General features: G+C 50.1%; 6 protein-coding genes across 6 annotated transcripts; 2 read left to right on the top strand and 4 right to left on the bottom strand.

The window, feature by feature from the left end:
• Positions 1–25: 25 nt before the first annotated feature.
• HER10_EVM0013455 (thermostable alkaline protease) lies at positions 26–3163 on the bottom strand (the record flags this gene model as incomplete). Its single annotated transcript, XM_035482811.1, has 4 exons — positions 26–721; positions 814–1180; positions 1243–1309; positions 1378–3163. 4 exons carry the CDS (start codon positions 3161–3163, stop codon positions 26–28), a joined length of 2916 nt encoding a protein of 971 aa, XP_035334542.1.
• A 4626-nt stretch (positions 3164–7789) lies between these two features.
• HER10_EVM0012346 (uncharacterized protein) lies at positions 7790–8371 on the bottom strand (the record flags this gene model as incomplete). The annotated part of the gene is made up of 2 exons (XM_035481743.1): positions 8029–8371; positions 7790–7956 (listed from the first exon to the last, which is right to left on the bottom strand). The coding sequence occupies exons 1-2, from the start codon at positions 8297–8299 to the stop codon at positions 7790–7792; spliced, it is 438 nt and encodes a 145-aa protein (XP_035334479.1). The 5' UTR covers positions 8300–8371.
• A 1481-nt stretch (positions 8372–9852) lies between these two features.
• HER10_EVM0012274 (uncharacterized protein) lies at positions 9853–10523 on the bottom strand (the record flags this gene model as incomplete). Its single annotated transcript, XM_035481672.1, has 2 exons — positions 9853–10276; positions 10330–10523. 2 exons carry the CDS (start codon positions 10521–10523, stop codon positions 9853–9855), a joined length of 618 nt encoding a protein of 205 aa, XP_035334471.1.
• A 2692-nt stretch (positions 10524–13215) lies between these two features.
• On the top strand, positions 13216–15102 carry HER10_EVM0013115 (carboxylesterase; the record flags this gene model as incomplete). The annotated part of the gene is made up of 3 exons (XM_035482482.1): positions 13216–13541; positions 13593–14010; positions 14062–15102. 3 exons carry the CDS (start codon positions 13216–13218, stop codon positions 15100–15102), a joined length of 1785 nt encoding a protein of 594 aa, XP_035334520.1.
• A 182-nt stretch (positions 15103–15284) lies between these two features.
• Positions 15285–17535, bottom strand: HER10_EVM0005377 (fungal specific transcription factor domain-containing protein; the record flags this gene model as incomplete). Its single annotated transcript, XM_035474998.1, has 3 exons — positions 16731–17535; positions 16170–16607; positions 15285–16119 (listed from the first exon to the last, which is right to left on the bottom strand). Exons 1-3 carry the CDS (start codon positions 17453–17455, stop codon positions 15285–15287), a joined length of 1998 nt encoding a protein of 665 aa, XP_035333980.1. The 5' UTR covers positions 17456–17535.
• A 512-nt stretch (positions 17536–18047) lies between these two features.
• HER10_EVM0001084 (allantoate permease) lies at positions 18048–20035 on the top strand (the record flags this gene model as incomplete). The annotated part of the gene is made up of 3 exons (XM_035470844.1): positions 18048–18540; positions 18629–19618; positions 19670–20035. The coding sequence occupies exons 1-3, from the start codon at positions 18316–18318 to the stop codon at positions 20033–20035; spliced, it is 1581 nt and encodes a 526-aa protein (XP_035333695.1). The 5' UTR covers positions 18048–18315.
• Positions 20036–20935: the final 900 nt, after the last annotated feature.

Raw genomic sequence — 20935 nt, 5'->3', positions numbered from 1 at the left:
TTTCGATCTAAGAGCAAACTGAAAACTATGTGTTCCAAGCTCGCAAACAAAGCCGTAGCATCAGTGCAAAAAAGGAAACAGAGTTCCTCTCTTCCCCGCTGAAATTGAAGTAGTTGTCCCGGCCCACCCAAGGGTTGAGGTAGTTGTGCTGGTCCGCAGCGGGCGCCATGCACATCCTCAATAGTATGATTCTGATGGCTTCGACCGTCTTGAATTCCAAAGCCGGTCCGAGGTCGATCTCGGCTTTGTTTGCGTCGTAGAACTGGTATAGTATGGCAACGACAGACGCAACTATCGGTGTCGCGAAGGAGGTTCCCGACATGGCAACCCACAGCCCTGGATACTTCTTTGAGTTCTTCTTCTCTATCACCTTCTTACCCGACTCCATAATTTTGTCTCGCAGAGCTTCCGGCCAGATCGACACGACATCGTGGCCGAGAATGCTGAAGCACATCTCACTGTCCAGGCCAGGCCTTGGGCTGAAGGAGCACTTGCCGCCCATATGGTCGGCCGCAAAGATCTTGAAAACACCAGCGAGTCGAGCAGGAAAGGAGACGTGGGCGTTAATGTTTCCTGAGTTGCCTGCGGCCGCACAAAGAATTTTATTCTTCCAAGTGGCCTTGCCAATGACGTTTCGAAATTCCAGCGTTTTGATGCGTGGGAACCCAAGAGACATTGAAATAATGTCTGTTTCCCATTCCTCGACGGCGTGGTTGATTGCCTAATCATAAATCGTGTTTGTTAGCTTTTGCCCCCCGTAATATGTTGGGTTGTAAAAGGAAGGGCAATGATTGTGTGGTCTAGTTCACATACTTTCGTGACTTTTTCCTCGGCGTTGGGATCTTTCAAAAAGGAGGCCCGTGTTGTGGCCACACGAGCTATAGAAAGCTCAACGAGTGGTGCGAGCTGGAGCATAATGCCAGCAATGAAAGTTCCATGTCCGTCCTCATCGATCGCTTCCACGCTAGGGGTTTCTGTCACGAAGTCCTGGAAAAGAGCCACCTTCTTGTTCGCTGCTTGCCTGTAGTCTGGCCACTGCCGCTTCGCGACAAATGGGTGGGTCGTATCGAGACCTGTATCAACAATGGTTACCCTGACACGCTCCATGTTCTTTTCCTGTCGAGTACTAAGGATCATATCGCGAGACCTGATGAAATCTCTCATCCACTTTTCGCTGTTTCTGCAAGTCATTGTTAATCGCGGCGCAGTAGTAGTCATCTAGCTAACGTGAGTGGGACTTACTGTATGCTGCTGAGTTCAGTCTCTGCGTCGAAGAAGGCTTGTTCTGAGTTGAAATGTAATGGTGTTTCTGCCAATATTAGCCTCGGTCAAGGTAGGTGAACCATTCGAACGCCACTAAAACCACTGAATACTCACCAGGCTCTGACCATTCCGAGATCCCAGTATCTGTTTTTCTGATTCCTTGCTTAATTTCGGGATCCTCAGATCTCTGCGCTCGTGCTGTCTGAGCCGCTTCTTCCTCCAATACCATGGCCCTTACCGCTGCCTGATCCTCCAGCTTTCGCTTGTCCATCAGGTCTTTCTCAATTCTCTTCTGTTCCCTCTCTTCATGTGATTTCTTAAGTCGAGTTTCCTCGGCCCTTTCCTTTTCTTCCTCCTCCTCTTCTCTGAGTCGCTTCTGCTCCTTGTCTCTCTTCCTTCTCTCTTCGCCCCGCTTCCTCTTTTCCTCGCTTTCTTCTTGTCTCTTTTTCTTCTGATCTTCTTCCTTCTTCCTCTCTATAACCTGGTGGACCACCAATCTCCATTGACTAGCCAGCCTCCTGCGGTGAGCAATTCTTAGTTTTGCTTCTCTTATGGCTTCTGCCGAAGCTCTCTGCCATCTCTGTCTGGCCAGTACTCTTCGGCAAATGAGATACCAAGCTTCACGCATCTCCTTCTTCCGAGGTATGACATTCCTTATCACGTCGGCGCGTATTTTCTTCAAACACTTCTTCCATCTCTTGCTCGCAAGCATTCCCGTTGCCTTTCTCCACTCATCCTTGACTTCTTCCTCTATACTTGTTGCCCTTCTGAATTGACCGGAGTCATGGGCACCATATTTCCATATGCGCGACTCAATGATGTGGTATACTTCGTATCCGCGTTTTCTATCCTTTAGATCCACGGTGAACAATTTGAACGCCTCGATTCCATGGTATTTAATGTCGATCAGTTCGTCATCGCTCATGTCGTCTCCGATCTTGACTAACGCACGGACACGAGTCCTTTTCAGCCTAGCAAGCTCCATAGGCTTTCGATTTCGGTTTTCCAGAAGAACCTCAGTACAATGAAGGACATTATCGATGTCGTCGTCCTGATCACTGTTTTTCTTGTCGTTCATGTTGTCAACAGCTAGCGCCAGTGCCTCAGAGTTGAGCTTCTCGGCTTTCGCAATATCCCCTCCATCCTCTAGTCTGGCAAACTCGATGAGTGTGGCCACCAAATCCTTTCGAACCTCTAAGATTTTCAGAGGGTCGGGAGGCTTCTGGGAGTTGCGGGCCTTGAGAACTTCACGGTAAAGCTTCTCAGCCTCGCTATACTTCCCCATGTGGAAATAGCACTCTCCCAGATGATGCCGCGCGACGACTATCTCCATGTTGTCGCGCGGGAGTTTCTGGATGTTGTCCCACAACATCGCGTCTAGAATTAGTTTGGCAGCTTCTTCGACTTTGTGTGGGTCGTTTTTCAACTTCGCAGCTTCTCTGATCGCTCTACTGAAGTCCTGGAGGCTAAGGTTTGTGCGGTTTTCGATACTCGAATGTTTCGGAACATTTTGAACAGACTTGTGTTGGGGAAGCCCCGGTTTCTGATGTGCAGCTAAGTCTCCTGAAATCGGGATGTTGGATTCCTCTCTTCTGATTCTTCCAAGTGGTTGAAACTCTGTTGTCTCGTCTGGCAGTCTGGTCAATGGGCGGGTGGGATGACCGATGGAAGGTCTCAACGTAGGCTCGGCACTTCGTCCTCTCGGCATCTGATCTTTCCCGATAGACAAGTCTGTTTCACTGCGGACTTCTGACCCGGCGGCTGAGCTGCTGACTCCTGGTCTGGACTGGTTGAAGCTCGAAGATCGATTGTGATAGACATGGTTTGTTTCGTGCAGAGACCTTTGACCATCGCCGTTCCCCGCTCGGGTCAACCTGTTGCCCGGAATTGCCGGCAGCATCGAGACAGACGACACGATAACGGTAGCTCTCAGGTCCCTCGAACCATCAGGCTGCGACTGATGCGAGCTGTACTAATGTCTTGATATAAGGTAAACGACGATGAGTAACAGAATTCGGGCTAAATTGCAGCGTATTTGGCAACACAGTACGTGGCTGCGATCATTTGAAGGGATTGTGTCGAACGAATCACCTTGGCCAGAGGCTGGAGGCGGGGTGTTCCAGCTCACCAACCACAGCCCCTTCAACAACCCTTGTTAGAGGTATTTATTGCCGCCGGAGGCGAGCTGACATGCATCTGGCAAGTTGTTAGCAAAGAGGGTCACAGTTTCAGCACTGGTCCCGAAAGATTTAGAAACATCTAGAAGATCTCTAGCATAAGTCACAAGCAGGAATATACTATAACTGCTTCAACTGCCGAACGCAGCACGAAGGTCCCAATTCGATTCTTGTCAAGTCTTCTCAGCAGTTGAAGCCATGATTCTCGCCTTACTTCAGTTGGGCGTGTGCCTACATGAGGTATCGTTACTCCGTAATCCCTGTGCGGGGTCTGTAACTCATGTATCCACAAAAGCAAAGGACTTGCATGGGTCTTCGTAAAGTCTCTGTCCTCCTGGCACATCATAATATTCCTTTCACACATGTGCCGGTGTTGTAACAGACATGCTCTCGTGTGGTTTTATTTATTGAAATTCCTTCACCTCCGCAACCGTCAGCCACCTTCCAAAATTTGTAATGGACAAACTCCGCATTACACTTGCAGCGCATTGACAGAAAGACTGATGTCAAGTCTAGATAGCGAATATGCAAAATCAGGCTGAGCACCATATGTTGCCATTGCTAATCCTGCTCGCTAATGCAGTCATCTTCTCGACCAAACCTATTCTGGAAGAAACCGATGCAGCCACCGCTGGAAGCACCAAGCAACCGACATCTTCAACATGCACTATTGGTCGCCTGCCCAACGTCAATCACCAGTGACATGGCCAAGATGGGATGTGGATTCGGAAGACTGAACGAGCTGCGTGAGGGGCTGGCCTCTGCATCGCATCGCTTTCTGTGAGCGTTTTGAAGCACAGTGTGCAGCCTCAGGGCCGCTACCGTTGATCTGTTGCTGAGTACCTCCCAGCCTCCGCTCAAAGACTGCGTGTTATGCAAAGCCTTATCATCGGCTTCCCCGATATGCCGAGTTGCCGCGTAGAAGTCATTAGAGGGCTGACAGTTAGCTTTGCTAGGATGAAGGCCCATGTGCGCGACAAGGATGCTTTCGAATCTCCCAACCTCATCTTCGATTTCATTATATCTGCACGAACTGTACGAATAAATCATCATGAGAGTTTCGCGGGCGAATAGAGCAGTTCAAGGAAGGTAGGCAGTCAGAGAGCTTGGAGAGCCTCTCATGGTTCTTGAGCTTAATGACGGCTTGACCGTTCTTGGCTTCAGCCTAGAATGCTTGTTCGATCATCAAACACTGCCGCCGGGCCAAAGACAACTGAACAAAGTCCAGGTCCTACATCTACCACACATATCAGATCCAAGGTTCTGCTCGCTGGACGCGATGATACCACTCGTATTACCATCACACAGACACTTCCTCGAACTCTGAGCACCCGAACTGCAACCGTAACGCTTCACGGCGATGTTCCAACATCACCACCTCCTCACTCGTCCAATGGCGTCAGCGACCAACAACTTGGGGCCATTATCGGGGCCACATGTGCAACGATATTTACTCTCTTGATTCTCGGGTGTTGTGTTCTTAGAAGACGGCGGCAGAAGAAGTCGTTTGTCAAGTCACAAGGAAAGGGCAATTCGCCTATGTCATCACCGCCATTTCGGCCACCTCCATGGTCTCCCCGATCATCAGCCGGACCTGGAGGTCGGCGAGCATCCAAATACCACAAGTCAACATCTTCATCGTCTACAACAGGAGAATCTGTGAACAGTGCACACAAGCCGCCTTCTCGCGACTTCGGACCTCCGATGCCCCCGCCTTCTACTGATCGTGGGCCGCCAAGATCTGCTCCGAAATACACCTTTCCACCCACAGGTCCAACAAATTTCACAGAGGATCCAGCATCAGGTAACTACAAGCAAGTACCCACATCGTTGGGCAAAGAATTTCCGGACCGGTTTTCAAAGACCCCAGTATCTACAAATGACTCTCCCGACTTGGATCACACGACGAACGGCCAGAAACGCTCGAAAGAGAACCCCGAATCATGGACGTCACCGTTCTCTACTAGACACAAGGCCTCCTCAACTCAATCACAGCCTCTATCGATGCTTTCCCATAAGATGAGATCACCTCATGTACCTCGATCAGGACCCGTGAATACGGGGATGACGGCGGCACTCCCAGTTGGGAATCCTAGTGCAGGCACAACTTCCAAACCCAGGCACAGCGGTAACATTCAAGACCCAGCTTATGATTCCAACACCGCAAACGCCGCGAAGAATAACATCCCAGAATCGAGAATAAACAGGCATGCGTCTGGATCTTCTGTTCAAGGACGCCCGGGAATGGTTTCATCCGTCAACAAGATACCTCGAGCAACATCGTCGTTTCAAGAGCCGCCGATACCTGTGCTGCCGGGGCCTTTCACCGGAAATCTAAAGAAGAAGAAGAAGCAGGTTGAGTTTCAGCAAATCATCGAAGAACCAGTTCCCGAAGGAGCAACCGAGCGTAGCTCGCCATCAAATTCACTGGAACATGAGAAGCAAAGCTCTGTGAAGGGCAGGAAAAGGTCCTCGATTCCCGAGAACCAAGACAAAATTCGCCCTAAGGCACCACTCGAGGATCCGATTAAGCCCGAAGTGAAGTCCAAGGATGCACATGAGACACACACTCAAGCGGACTCTCCTGTCAAATCCACACCAGGGGTCAAGAGCCCTCCTTCCCGAACACATTCGAGAGTTCCATCGCCTGGAACTATTGGCATTGACGAACAACACCAACCAGACTTAGTGAATGAGCTAGCGTCGGAGTCTGATCCAACTCAGAAGGTCAATGATCACAATCCCGTGGCTCCAGCGGAGGACTCGAAGAGTACTCCTCCAAGCCCTGATCCAAAGGCTCAATTACCTGAGGTCATCAATGTCAATCCAGGACCTGTACCGCCACGAGCATCGAGCACATTGGGTCACACTGCCAACCCTATCAAGTCTAGAGACCATAGCAAACTCAAGAGCTTTCTTGAGGGTAGACCAGCAAGCAGAAGACCTAGTTTGAGTGTCCCAGGCCCCGCTCATACGGGTATGTTTTACTACTAACGAAATAAATCGGAGTCCCTGCTGACAAAAAGCCGACAAAGCTCCTGTTTCCCAATCTTATATGACTTATACTCGTGTCCCCCCACCTATATATTCGTCAACAGCTTCACACCAACATGCAGCAACCTATCTTGATAATGGATACTATCACAATCAGGGCGAAGCCTCAAATTATCGCCGTTACCCTGTTCCTGCAACAAGGGAAATTGTGACTGAAACGACTGAGCTGCCTCAGGCGAGACGCGTTCAGGCCGCTGGTCGACGCGGACGTCAGAGCAACAGGGTCAAGAACAAAGTCTTGATTTACTTTTCTGGAAGAGATGACAAGGGGGAGAAGAAAGACCGGAAGAAACGGTCACCTAGTCGGCGGCGTCCATCTGAAAGGGATGGCTAAAGTGGTGTTGTCCGACAAAGGATGTAAACAATACCCTCAACTTGAATGTACAAACTGGGCTCCCATTTGTCACAAACGATGGCTCGGCATTTCTGGAAAGATTTCTGACTCTTCTGGTGAGCTATACACAGAGCGAGACATAGATCGTACTGCGCATATATCAGGGCCTTGTGTTCGTGGTTTATTTGGGTTAGGAGAAATTAGGTTACATGTTTTCTGGCTAAAATCTTCAATGTGGATGGAGGATACTAGTACGAGGCGGACAACATAATTGAACTGGACGAAGGTGCTCTCAGATCGGTCCTGGCAGGTATGTTCTGACTCTTCAAGTTGCCTGGGGCTTAATGGCTTCTATGAGCGAAGTCAACCGCCCGAAGCTCTCTCTCTTTGGTTATTCTATTGAGACAAAACACAAATTACAACAAACCCGGTGAAATATCAGAGCGCTTAGAATTCTATCGGTTCTGCACAACCAAGAACTTCAGAAGCCCAAGGAGGGTGGAAGCGTGGTGCACGAGATCTCTCGTTTCGTGTTTATATAATTGGATGTTTTCTTACTCCTCCAACATAAGCGCATGGGCGCCGAAGTATCTTCGAGAGAATCACAACCAGACATACGTTCAAAAAACTCAGGGCCCAGCGATAGTGCGAAGAGAAATCATCAGAAAGTCTTACCTTCTTTTCGTCGGGACCAGTGAGGCTCTAACTTAACCACGAGGCACATGACTGTAGATCTAGAGATCAGATGATGACATTCTACCATGACTTGACAGAGTTGAAATTGGACCAATGAATATCCCGTCATAAATAGACACGATGAATTGAAATCTATGGGTCGTGTCATAGCCCTAGTTGATCAATTAGATATCCAGGTCGCTTATGATATGTACATGGACTTTCAGGCTTGTCTCCCCTTCACGTCTCCATTGTTTCGACATGCGCATTGCGCTTGCTATAAGCCTCAAGCGGTAGCAGTCTGAGCCGCAATGGGTCCTTTGGCAATCCCTGAACGCCCTGAACCACTGCTGAAATCCCAGTCAAATTCTTGCGCGCCAGTCACGGTGACTGGGCTTCCATCCAGCTCAACAGTCTGTGTCAAAGTCACAGTCGAGATGGTGTTGGCCATGCCTAGGAACACACTTTTCAGCAAAAGATTCTTTCCGCCATCTACAAGCAATGCAACTTGAGGTTGTGACTTACGGACGCCACCGAAATCATAGGTGAAGCTTGGGTCAGAGCATGACGCGGTCTCGGTCTTTGTCTGTGGGTTGTAGAGATAGCTGCAAGTCACCTCAATCGGCGCAGCGAGCTGGCTGTTTGTATACGTTGCGTCGACGCCGTAGGAGAGGTATCCGCTAGCGGGGAAGGAAACGGATCCAGAGAAATCCCAGAAACCGTAATCAGCCCGGCGGACGGCGGCGGTCGAGGCCAAGGCCGCAAAGGCGAGGATGGAGGCGGCGTTGAAGAGCATCGTGGGTGAAGGTATGTACAAGTGAATATTGGGACTTAATCAGAACGTTCGAGAAAAGTGTGAGAAGCTAGGGCGTGTTGATTGATACTATACTCCCATCTTCTAAAGGACGTGGTTATTTCTAGCATTTATACACTTGAGAATGATCGTCATAGCCGCATGGCGCCAATTGCCCACCTAAAGTTGAGGTGCCTTAGGGGATCCGTACGCTATGGACAATGCGAACAAAGACGCGCTATGTAACCTTCCATTCATACGGTCGTAATCGTCAGGCGAGTAGTCTAAAATACGAAGGATAGGCACGTCGTTTACCATTACAGGCACTAGGATGGCACGGTTTGACCTGATGGTGCAGCACCTAATTTGTAGACCGGCCTTTCCCCAGAATAAGGCCATGCTGCCGTGCTATCCCCCACCACAGGCTGCAAGGCACCTGTGGGCAAATGCAAGCAAGGCCCTGTTCACGGCCCGCTTTCCGCCACACCCATAAAGAGGTGGTATTCGTCATTGGAGTGGTCGAGTGGGAGCCGCGTGCAATGTTTACTGTTATTAATGGGTGCAGGTACCCCTCACGCTAATTATGTACGCTTTCTTACATGCCTCTGTGTATTACCGGAAAATTGTGGCGAGGTAGCAATAATCTTCGGTATCGCATTCAGGGGACTTGTGCGATACGAGGTTGATGGGACTACACCGGTGGATGTGCTGCCTTGATTTGACTGAATAGCTGCAGACTGCTAGCATGCGAGGGAACAAAGGAAACTCCGCGCTGTACTCCACCAATTACTGTCTGACAAAACAGAAATCGATGCGGCTTTGGGACTCGTTGAGCTGTACTACCTTCGTGATGTAGTTTGCTGTTGGCTCGCATCTGCCCCACACGGTTCACACCTCCAGTTGCAGCTTACGAAAAGCTCATACTTTCAAGAGGACTCGACATTACATTATGAAGATAATTTGTAGCAAATATCTATAACACAAAGTGAGAGCCATTTTCACTGATGTGTTCATTATGGTCGATGTTCAGTCAGCGTTTTGGTAAGGGCATGCACGGTGGCCCCTTCGCAGGGTCCATTTCAAATAAACGAGTAAGATCAGCTTGGCGTTGTCAAAATCAACGAATAACAACAACCAAGTTGAGACGTCCCAAAGATTGCAGACGTTTTCGAGAAGGCTGAAAGTTCTTCAACATCGCCATTTGGTTTGACCTCGTACATTGAATCATGGTGAATTGATAAAGCATACGACATCTTTGAAACCTCACAAGTCCTTGAACATCTCTTCCTCCGTTCAGTACTTCTCCCGATAACTTCATGAACTAACCAGATACCCAGAAAGAACCCTGAACCAAACTTTGGATACTTCGAACCGGGGTTGAATATCTTCCCCACCTTAGCCAAGCAGAGGTTTAGAGACATTCAGCCAACAATTTTCGAGCTTGACTTGCCTTCCGAATGTTTCATCGGTGCAACCAACCTAGTCAAAACGGCATTCGCCACCTTGCACCGCTCGCTGAAAATGCCTCCTTGTCTAAAATCCAACCTCTCTGACGCTCAAGCTCCGATCATAAGCCTTCTCTTGTGGAAGGGGTTCTCAGAGGTATTGGCAGGAAGGGAACGACGGGTTCCGGGAGGGGAAGGCGCCGGCTTGGATTGTCCTCCAACCTCAAGCTTGAACCCACTTCCGTCCCTCAAGAAAGAGACAGAGTACTCTGAGTTGCAAGTCGCGGCACGGACGGTGACCTCTTGGCGGGTGTTGGGATCGTTGTTGTTGGAGAGGCGGACAGTGATGTCGTACTTGAAATCTTTGTTCGAGAGCCAGACCTTGCACAGGCCTGTGGCTTGGTCCCAGGCGACCTTGGCAGCCACGACATATGCCGTGACAGAGATGGGATTGGCTCTTCTGCAGTTGAAGACGCCAAAGTTGAACCAGCTGCCTTGACGGGCTGCCAAAGCGGAGGGGTGGTCCGGAATGAGGCTAGGAGCTAAGGTCAGAAAAGTTCGGAGTGTGAAGTGTAGACAATTACTTACGCCAAGTCAGTGGATGCTTCACGCTTGAAAGTGTCCTCGATGTCACGAACGGCCAAGTTCTTGAGCTCGTTGTACAATTCCGAAGCACCAGGAGAGGAAACCTCCCGGTCCACAACAACGGGACTGGGCTCTCTGATGGCGATGGCTGAGGCGGTAGAGGCCAAGGCCCACATAACGAAAGAGGAGAGACGCATTTTGAGAAATGACCGTTTGATAGTTTGAAAATGAAAGTAGTGGTTTTGTTCAACAACGAAAGGAGTGTGATGGTGGCGTTGGTACAGATTGGCAAGTCTCGGAGGAGGCATACAACTTATATTCCCCTTTTGCCAAAAGGGAGTATAAGCATATGTCAACTCGCCCCTCTCGCGTCTTCTATAATTACTGCCCACGTCCGGAACCTGCCCAGGTCGGTAATCGGCGTATGAAAAGAAGCATATTAGATGAACTGGTTTGAACTAACTAGTCACGGATGGCTCGGAATTCAGGCGAACTTCTACCAAATGTGTAGACTGTAGAGTTTTTCATGTATTCCGAGTCAGGATCGCGAGAGTTAGCTGACATTGAACTTCGTATTGGAGGTGTCAAAGCTTTCACCATCCGAAACGAGGCGGCGCAGAAGTTTGCTTGAGATTGTACCCGCCAACACCCCCTGCTAGCTGATGTTCGCTCATCAAAAGGTACTGGAGAGAGAAAAAAAAGTCTATAGAAGAATGAGATGAACACATAGAGTGCTTAACGACTTGGCTTTGTGTGCAATACTTGGCATCAGGCTTATTTCCCAGTGGTACCAGCCTGCATCCGAGGTTAGTTTTCATGGATGCTGAATTTCGGGACAAAGTGCCTCGCCCAACAGCAACAAGTAGCCGTTCCAGGATCCTATCTCCCAGAGCCACTGGAAGACTACCGATCAATATGAGAGCATTTCAACACTTACAGCACGTAGTAATGTGAACGATTCTGTCTGGCTTCATGCTTAGAGGAAAGACATCTCATAATTGAGCCCTATAAGGAACGGACCCTTAGATTAGCGCAAGGTACAACCATGCCTACATGTACGCTGATTTGACAGTCATTACCAGTCAACGCCAATTTGCCCGATCTGGCCGAAACTGAGAGGGCGAAGATGAACTTAAAGTTCGCGAACCTTTACGAATTGGGCCATTCGAGACTGGGCTGTGTTCGAGGACCACGAATGCAGTGATCCCTGCGCTTTTGGGGTCCATAAGTCTAGGTAGGTTGCGGCTAGTGCAAATCACTTACTATAGGTCACGAACCATAAGGTTGACTGTGCTTCGAATAAGTTCGTCCATCTCGAATCATCCGATCAGGAGAAGAGTTTTCGGTCTCAATATTTCATGCTTTCCGTTCATCTAATTTACTTTTGGAGAATGATCGGTCGATGCCGAGCTCAGACTTGCGATGAGAACTCCGACGGATTCGGCAGCATCACGGCGGGATATGCTCTCTGTCAGACTTGCTAGTTGAAAACGAGTAGAACAAGATGTATATAAATCATGTCCTCCGTGTAAGTACTCGGTCTTCTGGGCCACACCACCTATCCACTACCACCTTATCGCTGTCTTTACCATCTATCGAGCTTTTGTCTCACTTCACTCTTTAACCAACGATCTTTCTCACTCTTTTTAAAATGCTTCTTAAGTCACTTGGGCTTTTGTTCCTTGCGTCTGTGTTAGTACTTAGCCATACCAACACTAATTTGCCCATGGCTAACTTCAATACGGTACAGAACAGTCGCTGATCTGCACTCTTACTGTGCTTGCCAATATGGCAGAGACAAGGAGCTTGACTTTGAGACTACCAAGAAAGTAGCTGAAGACCCTTGCAGCAACCCATTCACTTGGGGTGAGTTTTCTCTTATCCTCAACTTGATACTTCGGCGACATACTGACAGCTGGTAGCACCCATCGTCTATCAGCCCCATCAGGCACTTACCTGGGCTGCTACAGACAGAGTCAGGTGGCGTGGCTCATACGTAAGTCACGTCAAATCGTCTCAAGAGTCGGAAACACGTACTGACATGAATCTTAGTTGCAATGCGCATCAGGAGAAAAGTGCATTGATGGTGATGACTTTGTCCGCCAGTGCCGCAAATTCAACCCCAATGCTGATGGGGCTTGTGTTGAGTGCCCCGGCTGGCCATCGCAGAGTGGCAACGGGGAGATCATTTGCAACTAGTCTGCCGTCGCGATGGGAAAGGATATGGTTTTGGCTGCGGGATTTGGATGTTTCTAAAGTGATTTTTTTGACCGCCTATTTCTAGCTACATGAGTGCAACTGAATCAAATTTTGAAGTACCCCTTGAGAGAATCGGATCAACTTGAAGAGAGCAAAAGTGACATCAATAACCCGCACGTCTATATAAAATCTAGGTGAGTCTTGAAGAGCACAAAATGAGTCATTGTCATTGATGTGTCTGTTTAACTTGGGAGACACGGCCGTTCGCTTTGAACGTGCATTTCATTCATTCCGCAGATCGGCGGATTTGATGTTAAGCTTAACTCGACGCTCGGAAGCGGCAGCATTTCTCTGCAAAGCAGGTCGGCATCCGTTCCCCGAGCACGTTCATCTAGGCCACGTTGAATTCATCTTTCTTTGGGTGGGGCCGGTGGCACGTCTCGACTCGGGATCCCGGGAGTTTCCCGCGGCGAGGTTCCCCAGCTTATCCCGCCGGCACCTTCTCGAGTGACGGCAGCACCGTGCCCCTTGGCGGCTGACATCAAACTATCAGGCCGTACTTCCGTATCCGTTGAGGCAGATAATAAGTCATTCCATTCTTGTGTAGACGTCTGTTGGATCTGATACATGTGAGTTGAAACATCTGGTGTAAGAACTTGAACGACTCATAGTTCTTGTCAGATTTTTGAGATGTCGAAGACGACAAACCAGGGTCCCAACTGGCGATTGACCTTGGGTCTACCGCTAGCCGTTGCTGGGATTTGCGCCTATCTTTGGACAGGGCAGAATGGAGCTAGTCAGTCGACTAAATCGAAGTACAGCTCCATAGCCTCGGTCACGATTAATCAAGGGACTATTGTGGGCAGACTTGTGACCGACGGCACGTTCCCAGAACCACTGGAGGGCTTCATGGGAATCCCGTATGCACTTCCCCCAGTCGGACAATTGAGATTCAGGCATGCAGTTCCGGTGCCGTCTGGGAATGGAACACTGGAAGCGTTTGAGCTTGGTCCAAGGTGATTCTGAACCCAATCCTTCGAGAAGTTCAACTGCTTACGAACATGTAGATGCCCAGGAAAGCAGCTTGTTCCGTTCACAGACGACGAATGGCTCGGCCCTGACTGGGAAAGCGAAGACTGTCTGACGATCAATGTGTATCGACCCAAGGGGCACACGGCCGCTGCCAAAAAGCTGCCCGTTGCTGTGATGATTCCTGGCGGGGCCTTCAACCGTGGTGCTGCACGGATGCATAATACCCCGTCTATGCTGGCGTGGTCTGAGGAACCCTGGATCGGCGTGTCGATGCAATATCGAATTGGCGTTGCCGGTGGGATGAACAGTGCACTGACAAAGAAAGAGGGTTTGCTTAACCTCGGGCTCAAAGACATGTATGTGGCTTTGGAATGGGTTCAAAAGAATATCGCGGCTTTTGGTGGTGATCCTGATGATGTGACTATCATGGGGTTATCCGCCGCGGCGCATGGAGTATGTTTGGCATACCTACCTTCCAAGTTGGCCGTTGCTGACATCACTTAGATCGGGCATCTCATCATGGATGTCAACCAGAAGAAGACTCTCTTCCATAAAGCCATCATGGACTCGGGAGGCCACACTGCGCGAGTTGTGCATCCGCCTGAGTCTAAGCTGAATGAAGCTCATTTCGAAGAGTTCCTTGAACTCACCGGCTGCGGTAACAGACCCGAGCACGAGATACTACCCTGTCTTCGAGCACTGCCATCCTCCACAATCATCGAATCTGGCCAGAAGATATATGAGCAATCTAATCCTTCTGTGCGATGGGCTTGGCAACCGGTACTAGACGGAGACATAATTTCAAGGCGACCAATCGACGCATGGAAGTCAGGAAAATGGAACAAAGTCCCCATCTTCACAGGATCTGCTCACAACGAAGGAGCAATGTACGTTCCCAAGATGGCATCAACCTCTGAAGACTTTGACAGTTTCTTCCGCACACTCTTGCCCCAACTTTCGGACAAGGGTGTAGCAGATTTGAACAAACTCTACTCAGATCCTTCGAAGAACCCTGACTCGGAATACGTTGAGACTCGACCTCTTGATATTGGATCACAGTACAAGCGCGCCGAGGCTGCGTACGGTCACTATGCGTACACTTGTCCCGTTCGTCAGACGGCGATCTGGGGAAGCAAGTCATCAAGTGACCCTCCAGTGTACCTCTACCACTGGGCCTTGAATAAGACGGCACTATACGGCGCCAATCACGGCGACCAGATGCGTTATCAGACCTACAGTGCCGAGGTCAGGTCCATTTCACCGAAGCAAGATGAGATTGCCGGTTTCATGCACGCGTACGCAACATCCTTCATTGTTCATGGCGACCCGAACAGGATCAAGGGCAAGTTTGATGGTCGCCCTAAGTGGCTACCCTTCTCAGGTCAGGAAGGCAGAGAGGGAGGAAAGACAATGATCTTCGGTGAGGGCAACGATGAGCGTGCTGGTGGATCCGGTCTGGGGACTTCGGCTGAGTTTTTGGACTACAAGTGGGCGGAGAAAGAGTGCAGCTTTTGGTGGAAGCAGACGGAAAACTTCGAAGACTAGGTCAAATGGTCTGATACTCAGCTCGAGTCTTTTCAGCGTCGGTGAGGTATGCTTCGTTTCAGTTGCAGTCTCCAAAAATTGAGTGAGTACCAAGCATGAAATGAAGGAAATAGCTCGGTCATTAGTCGTAGGCCTATCATCTAATATCATACATGGAACCGCCAAGTCGCTCATGAACCACATTAAAACATATCCCATAGATTAGGAAATAGCTCATCAATCATGGGAACGTCCGACGACATCATCAGTTGCTGGAACTCTGGAACCGTCGCCGAAGGGCTGTCGGCAGTTTGCAAACGCTCAACAACCTCGCCGTACTGAGCTAAGCAGAGATCACCCAAATCCCATCCCGAGTTTTGTTGGTGAGATTGCAATGAGTCAATCAGGTTCTTTGCCAACTTCAAGGATGCACTCTGGGCCAAGCCACCGGCGGTATTCTCGGTTTCCAGAGCGCATCGCAAGAGAAATGTCATTGCTGACGTGAATGCAAAGGCACTGACCGGCAGCCAGAAGTCGCTCAAATGGATCTCTTCCAGTTCCTGCACGAGGAGAACAATCTCTTCCGCGGCGCGGCGAACTTGGATGTATCGGTTGGTTAGTGCGTCACCGGGAACTGCGTCTTCCTGCTTCTCGATATCGAGCTCGATCCTCCTGCGGAGTAACACAGTTGAGAGATAAGCTAGTCTCAGGTTCGCCGCGCCGGGGATATGTAGGTTGTTTCCGCGAGTAATGATTCGCCTGACATCGTCGCTAAGGGAGTCTTCCCACTGACCGAGGCTCAGCTCCAAGTCAAGAGACGTCTGGCTGCTATCTTGGTCTCGACCCTGGTTGAGGTCGTAGACATGCTCCAGATACTTATCGAGAACCCCGGTCAAAGTGACCAGGCCGATAAAGACCGAAGCGGCCGCAATTTGGGCTTCGCTTGCATCTTTCCCGGTGAGATACTCCAATGAGGGATCCGGCACGTCGTACTGATAGCGCTTGATTTGAGGTGGCGTTCCATAGGCTAGGCTCAGCCTGTACCTTAGGTTAGTTGTGTTCTAGGTTGTTATCGGCGGCAAACTCACCATTTGTCATGAACAACGAGTGCCCACCATATCTTCATTCGTAGACACTTCTCCGGCATGGAGATGTTCCAATCCACAGGGTCTCTGTTGAGCCCTAATGACTGGGCTAGTGATACAGCGGCGCCGAGCTGGATCTCGTTCATGATCATGGAGGTAGTTGGCCTGCCTCCCACATTGAGGATAATGGCGATAATGGTGGATATTCCAGGCGAAATATGGAGTTCAGAAAATAAGGTTTCTGTGGCTTGGTTCCAGATAAATCGAGAGTCCGGACAATACTGTGAGGGCAATTCCGGGCTGGTTTTCCAAAAGATCATGGAGTGGGCGTAAAGCACGGACAAGAGCGCCGGCGATATTCTGTCTCTGGCTGTGTTGAACTGGTGCTTGAATGAAACCTCGTCCAGAAGCGGAAAACATATGTTGACCTTTTGGAAGTAACTGCGCGGGTCAGGTCAGCAACGACTCTCAACACCCACGTCCGCTTCTGCTAGCACGGCTTCACCATTGACATGGCAATGACCCGGAGGTGGAGGGCACATTAGGAACACCGCCAGAACTTACAGATCTATGAGTTTCGAAGTCCACGGCTCCAGCATCTTTTCGACAATCTGATATTTTTGCAACGGTGCCGTCTGCCTCGGTGACAGACCATACGGACGCTTTCGGACTGCTGTAAAGATGACTGGCTTCCGAAGACCCCCGGCCATTGTTGGACGGGGCATCTGGCCCACCTGAGCTCCTGGCCTAGGCTTCACCACACGGATCATCCGTTCGTGGATGCTTGGCTCAGAACTAAGATAGTCAGCCAACACCTGGGTGTCATTTGTAACAGCTGGACCAATGATGTGCGAGTTGTCTTCGTCTTCAGGACTGTCCAGTGCCAGCATCAAATGGGTGTTGTGCGGATCAAGCACAACTTTGGGGCCCGAGCTGGACGTCGTGCTTGTCGGTGGAGAACACGATGCCCCTATGCCACCACCCTGGCTCTGAGGTACAGAGACATGGACCTTGGCTGATGCCAGAGGCTCCCGTCGACATGGCGTGTTTGACTGAGGGGTGCGATAGGATTTCTGGACTTTTCCGGGGTTGAGCGGTGCTCGACCTGCACTGCGAGGAGACGGTGGGAATTCGCAGTCCGTGCCATAGACGTGGCACATTTGACAGGTTGACGACGTGATTCCCTCTTGCTGCTGGCATCTTGACTTGCGCCGCCTGCACTGCAAACAGGCTGGGCGCAAATGGGACCGGTAAGGCCGGGGCGTAGGCTGATCTGTGACCGTGGACATGGTTGCGTGCTTACTGCTCGTGTCTGGCGTTCAGTCGTGGTTTGCAAAGTCCGTTCATCGGCAGACCGCACTCGGGGAAGTTGAGTGGGAGTTGTGTCTTTGATATTTCCCCGCGGAAAGGTCCACAACCACTATCATGGCTAAATCCCGACCAACTCACGCTAACGAAGATAAGTTGTTAGTCAACGCGCAAGCTGATAAGGCGGAGGTTCACCGAAATGTCTCCACTCACTCTTCAACCGTCGATTCAACCGCTTCGGCACCCAAATCTGCTCTCCGGTCTTCATTGGTTTTCCGACAATGGCAATGGCTGCACAGTGTCCACGGCGACTCCACTCCTTCATCATGCCCCCATTCCAACGCGGGGAATTTCCTTCTGACCCAGGACCCTTATCAGCAACTGGGTCTTGCTAGTGAGGACTGCTAGGATATGACGCTGACTTGGGCAGATAATATCGCCTGACATCTTATCTGTAGCCTATGTTGTCGGGAGCAGGCCGCCGCCCAGAGATACGTTCGAACAGTCGCTATCGGTTAGTCTCTTAACGAGTTGGGGACTTGGTCTTGGGGTTGGTTGAGGAGTCGACAAAGCCAATGCCGGAAACCTTTTACCTCTGATAATGACAATGAATAAAGGAGACTCCCGACCTTGGAGTTTGCCGATCCGGGAAAGTCCCGACATCTCGCAATTGTCCGAGCTTGCGACTCAACAATTTCGCTTGACGTTGTAAAGCCTCACTTCATTATAGCAACTTGCGTTTGCTACATGTAATTCTTGTAAACTAGTTGTGCCCACATCGTCCATCGCGTGCTTGAACACAATAGCGACGACCCGCTCGCCCACTTCCCCGGACTCCACAATGGCGGTTGAGGCTTCCGTCAACGCAGAGCAGCCCAGGTCCAAGGACCTGGAGATTGCGGAGAAGCAACCCTCTCGGCCGGGCAGTATCGGCGAAGACCTCAAGGCCGGTCAGGTTGAACTTCTCGATGAAGCCGAAATCTTCTTACAGCAAAATGGTCTTTCTCATGCGCATCTGCGAGAGCTCATGGAAGATGAACAGGCCCAGAAAAAGCTTGTCCGCCGGGTAAGTTTTCCGGTCTCGTTCCTCTGGAGGACTCCAGCATCATCCCCTGTCTTCATATTGCGAATTCTAACGCATGTGCCATTTTTAGATCGATCTCACATTGTTGCCCCTTCTCATGGGAACGTACCTTCTGCAGTATATCGACAAGCAAGCCCTGAGTTACGGCGCAGTTTTCGACCTCTTCGAAACAACCAATACTTCTCAAAGCCAGTATTCATGGCTGGCCAGTATCTTCTACTTTGCCTACCTTCTAGCCGAATGGCCAGCAAGTTACCTTGCTCAGCACTTCCCCACCGGCACCATTGTCAGCATCTTCGTCCTTTGCTGGGGAACAGTTCTCACCTGCACCGCTGCATGCCATAGCTTCGCTGGACTCGCCGTCTGCCGCTTCCTTCTAGGTGCTTTCGAAGCCGTCATTACACCCTGCTTCATGATGATCGTCAGCATGTGGTACACCAGAGCGGAGGCGCCGGTACGCGCTGGATCTTTCTACTGCTTCAACGGATTCGGCTCCATGATCGGCGGTATTCTGTTCTACGGTGTCGGTCAGGCAGACGGATGGGATGTTTGGAGGATCATCTTCATTATATGCGGTGGTCTTACCATCGTGTGGGGCATCGTCCTGTTCTTCTACTTGCCAAACAACATCATGACCGCCAAACGATTCACCGTGGAAGAGAAGGCCCTGCTTATTGCTCGCAGCCAGAGCAACAAGACTGGTGTCTTTAGCCGAAAGATCAAGCCAGCTCAAATTAAGGAAGCATTCAAGGACATTCAAGTGTGGCTTCTGTTCTTTTACACCCTTCTCAACGAGATTGTCAACGGCGGCATCGCCAACTTTGGCAAACTCATTGTCAAGGGTTTTACAAAGGATGCCCTCTTGACGACTGCCTACGGGATTCCGTATGGAGCCTGGGTTGCCTTTTTTATTTTCACTGGTCCCTTTTGCGCTTCAAAATTCAAAAACTTCCGGACCATTGTCATGATGACGTGGGTTTTGCCGACACTCATTGCTGTTTCCCTGTTCTTGAAACTGGACCGCGGCAACAAAAACGGGCTGTTGATGGCATACTACATTGTAAGTGGTGTTCCTTCCCTTCTCGAATGTTGCTTCTAACAAGGTTTACAGAGTCCCTCCTTCGTCGGTGCTCTTGTAGTTGCGCTCCAAATGCCGGCTGCGAACGTCGCGGGTTACACCAAGCGTGTGACCTCAACAGCCTTCGTCTTTCTAGCGTATTGCGTGGGAAATATCATAGGCCCGCAAGCTTTCCTCGCTTCGGAAGCGCCCATCTACGGCACTGGCTGTAAAGTTATCATGGGTTGCACTGCCGGTCAAGTCGTGTTGGCTATCGCCATTCGACTGTTGTTAATTAAGAGGAACAAACAGAGAGACGCGGAGGCGGAGGCCAGTGGACAAAATGCGGAGGATGTATCTGATGAGGTTCTCATGGACTTGACGGACTTTGAGAACAGGAAGTTCAGGTATTCCTATTAGTATAAGACCCTCCGCGTCTATGAGATCAGATGTTAGTAGTAATCGTGAAGTCTAATAAAACGGCCTGGCCCTCCATATCTCCAACGCCAGTCTTCCCTACTCGTTTGACAGAGTTGAGCCGAGGCAATTAATGAGAGGCTCAACAACAAAGCTTCCAACACGATTACTATACCCACTCCATGCCACACGTTATACACACTAGTACTTCTTCATCGCGGAATCGTGAGTCAACATGCTGGTGCTGGTGCGGTACTAATAGTACTCGAAACTCCGCTCATCGGACGGAACTATTGCCCATCAGCTTCCACTCTGGAAAAGAAAACCGAAAAGAGTTGAGAGACGTGAGCTCTTTTCCACTCCTAATACCTTGGGCAGAAAACCTTTTATGTCATGATGCCAAGCCATCGAGTCTGTTTCACTTGATCCCTCGAAGCCCGAAGGCGTACTGGTCGGATGAGGCTATGCGCTGCCTTTCTTACGCACGGTTGGCAAGAGTGATCATAAGTAGACTAGTTCGCTCTTCGTCCCAAAAACGTTGATCGATTGCCCAGCTTTGGGATGAATGACGAGGGAGTCAGCCCTACTTGTGATCGTAATCCTGGCAATCCGGGGTGCGATTTTATGTCGGCGCCCATCATACTGGTATCTATTGCACAGCCGATGTTCGCACTTCTCTTTACTAGGGCGAAGAGTCATGTCTTTCGTCACGAAGGCTACCAGGCACGAACTTGCCAAGATGTTGTGTTAATTGACGGCTCGGCGGCACCAAGCCCTAGCAACAAATAGACTGTTGGGCTGTCTTTCAACTAGGATTGGCACTTTTAGGTTTTGTTCTCTTCCTTAAGACATCTAGAGCTGCAATGCAACCCTCCGAAACTCCGACGGGGTGGATCAACAGCT

Source organism: Colletotrichum scovillei (genome assembly GCF_011075155.1).
Source record: "Colletotrichum scovillei strain TJNH1 chromosome Unknown Contig00005, whole genome shotgun sequence".
Taxonomy (NCBI): domain Eukaryota; kingdom Fungi; phylum Ascomycota; class Sordariomycetes; order Glomerellales; family Glomerellaceae; genus Colletotrichum; species Colletotrichum scovillei.
Note: the sequence above shows the minus strand (reverse complement) of the source record. Positions and strands in the feature narration are given on the sequence as shown.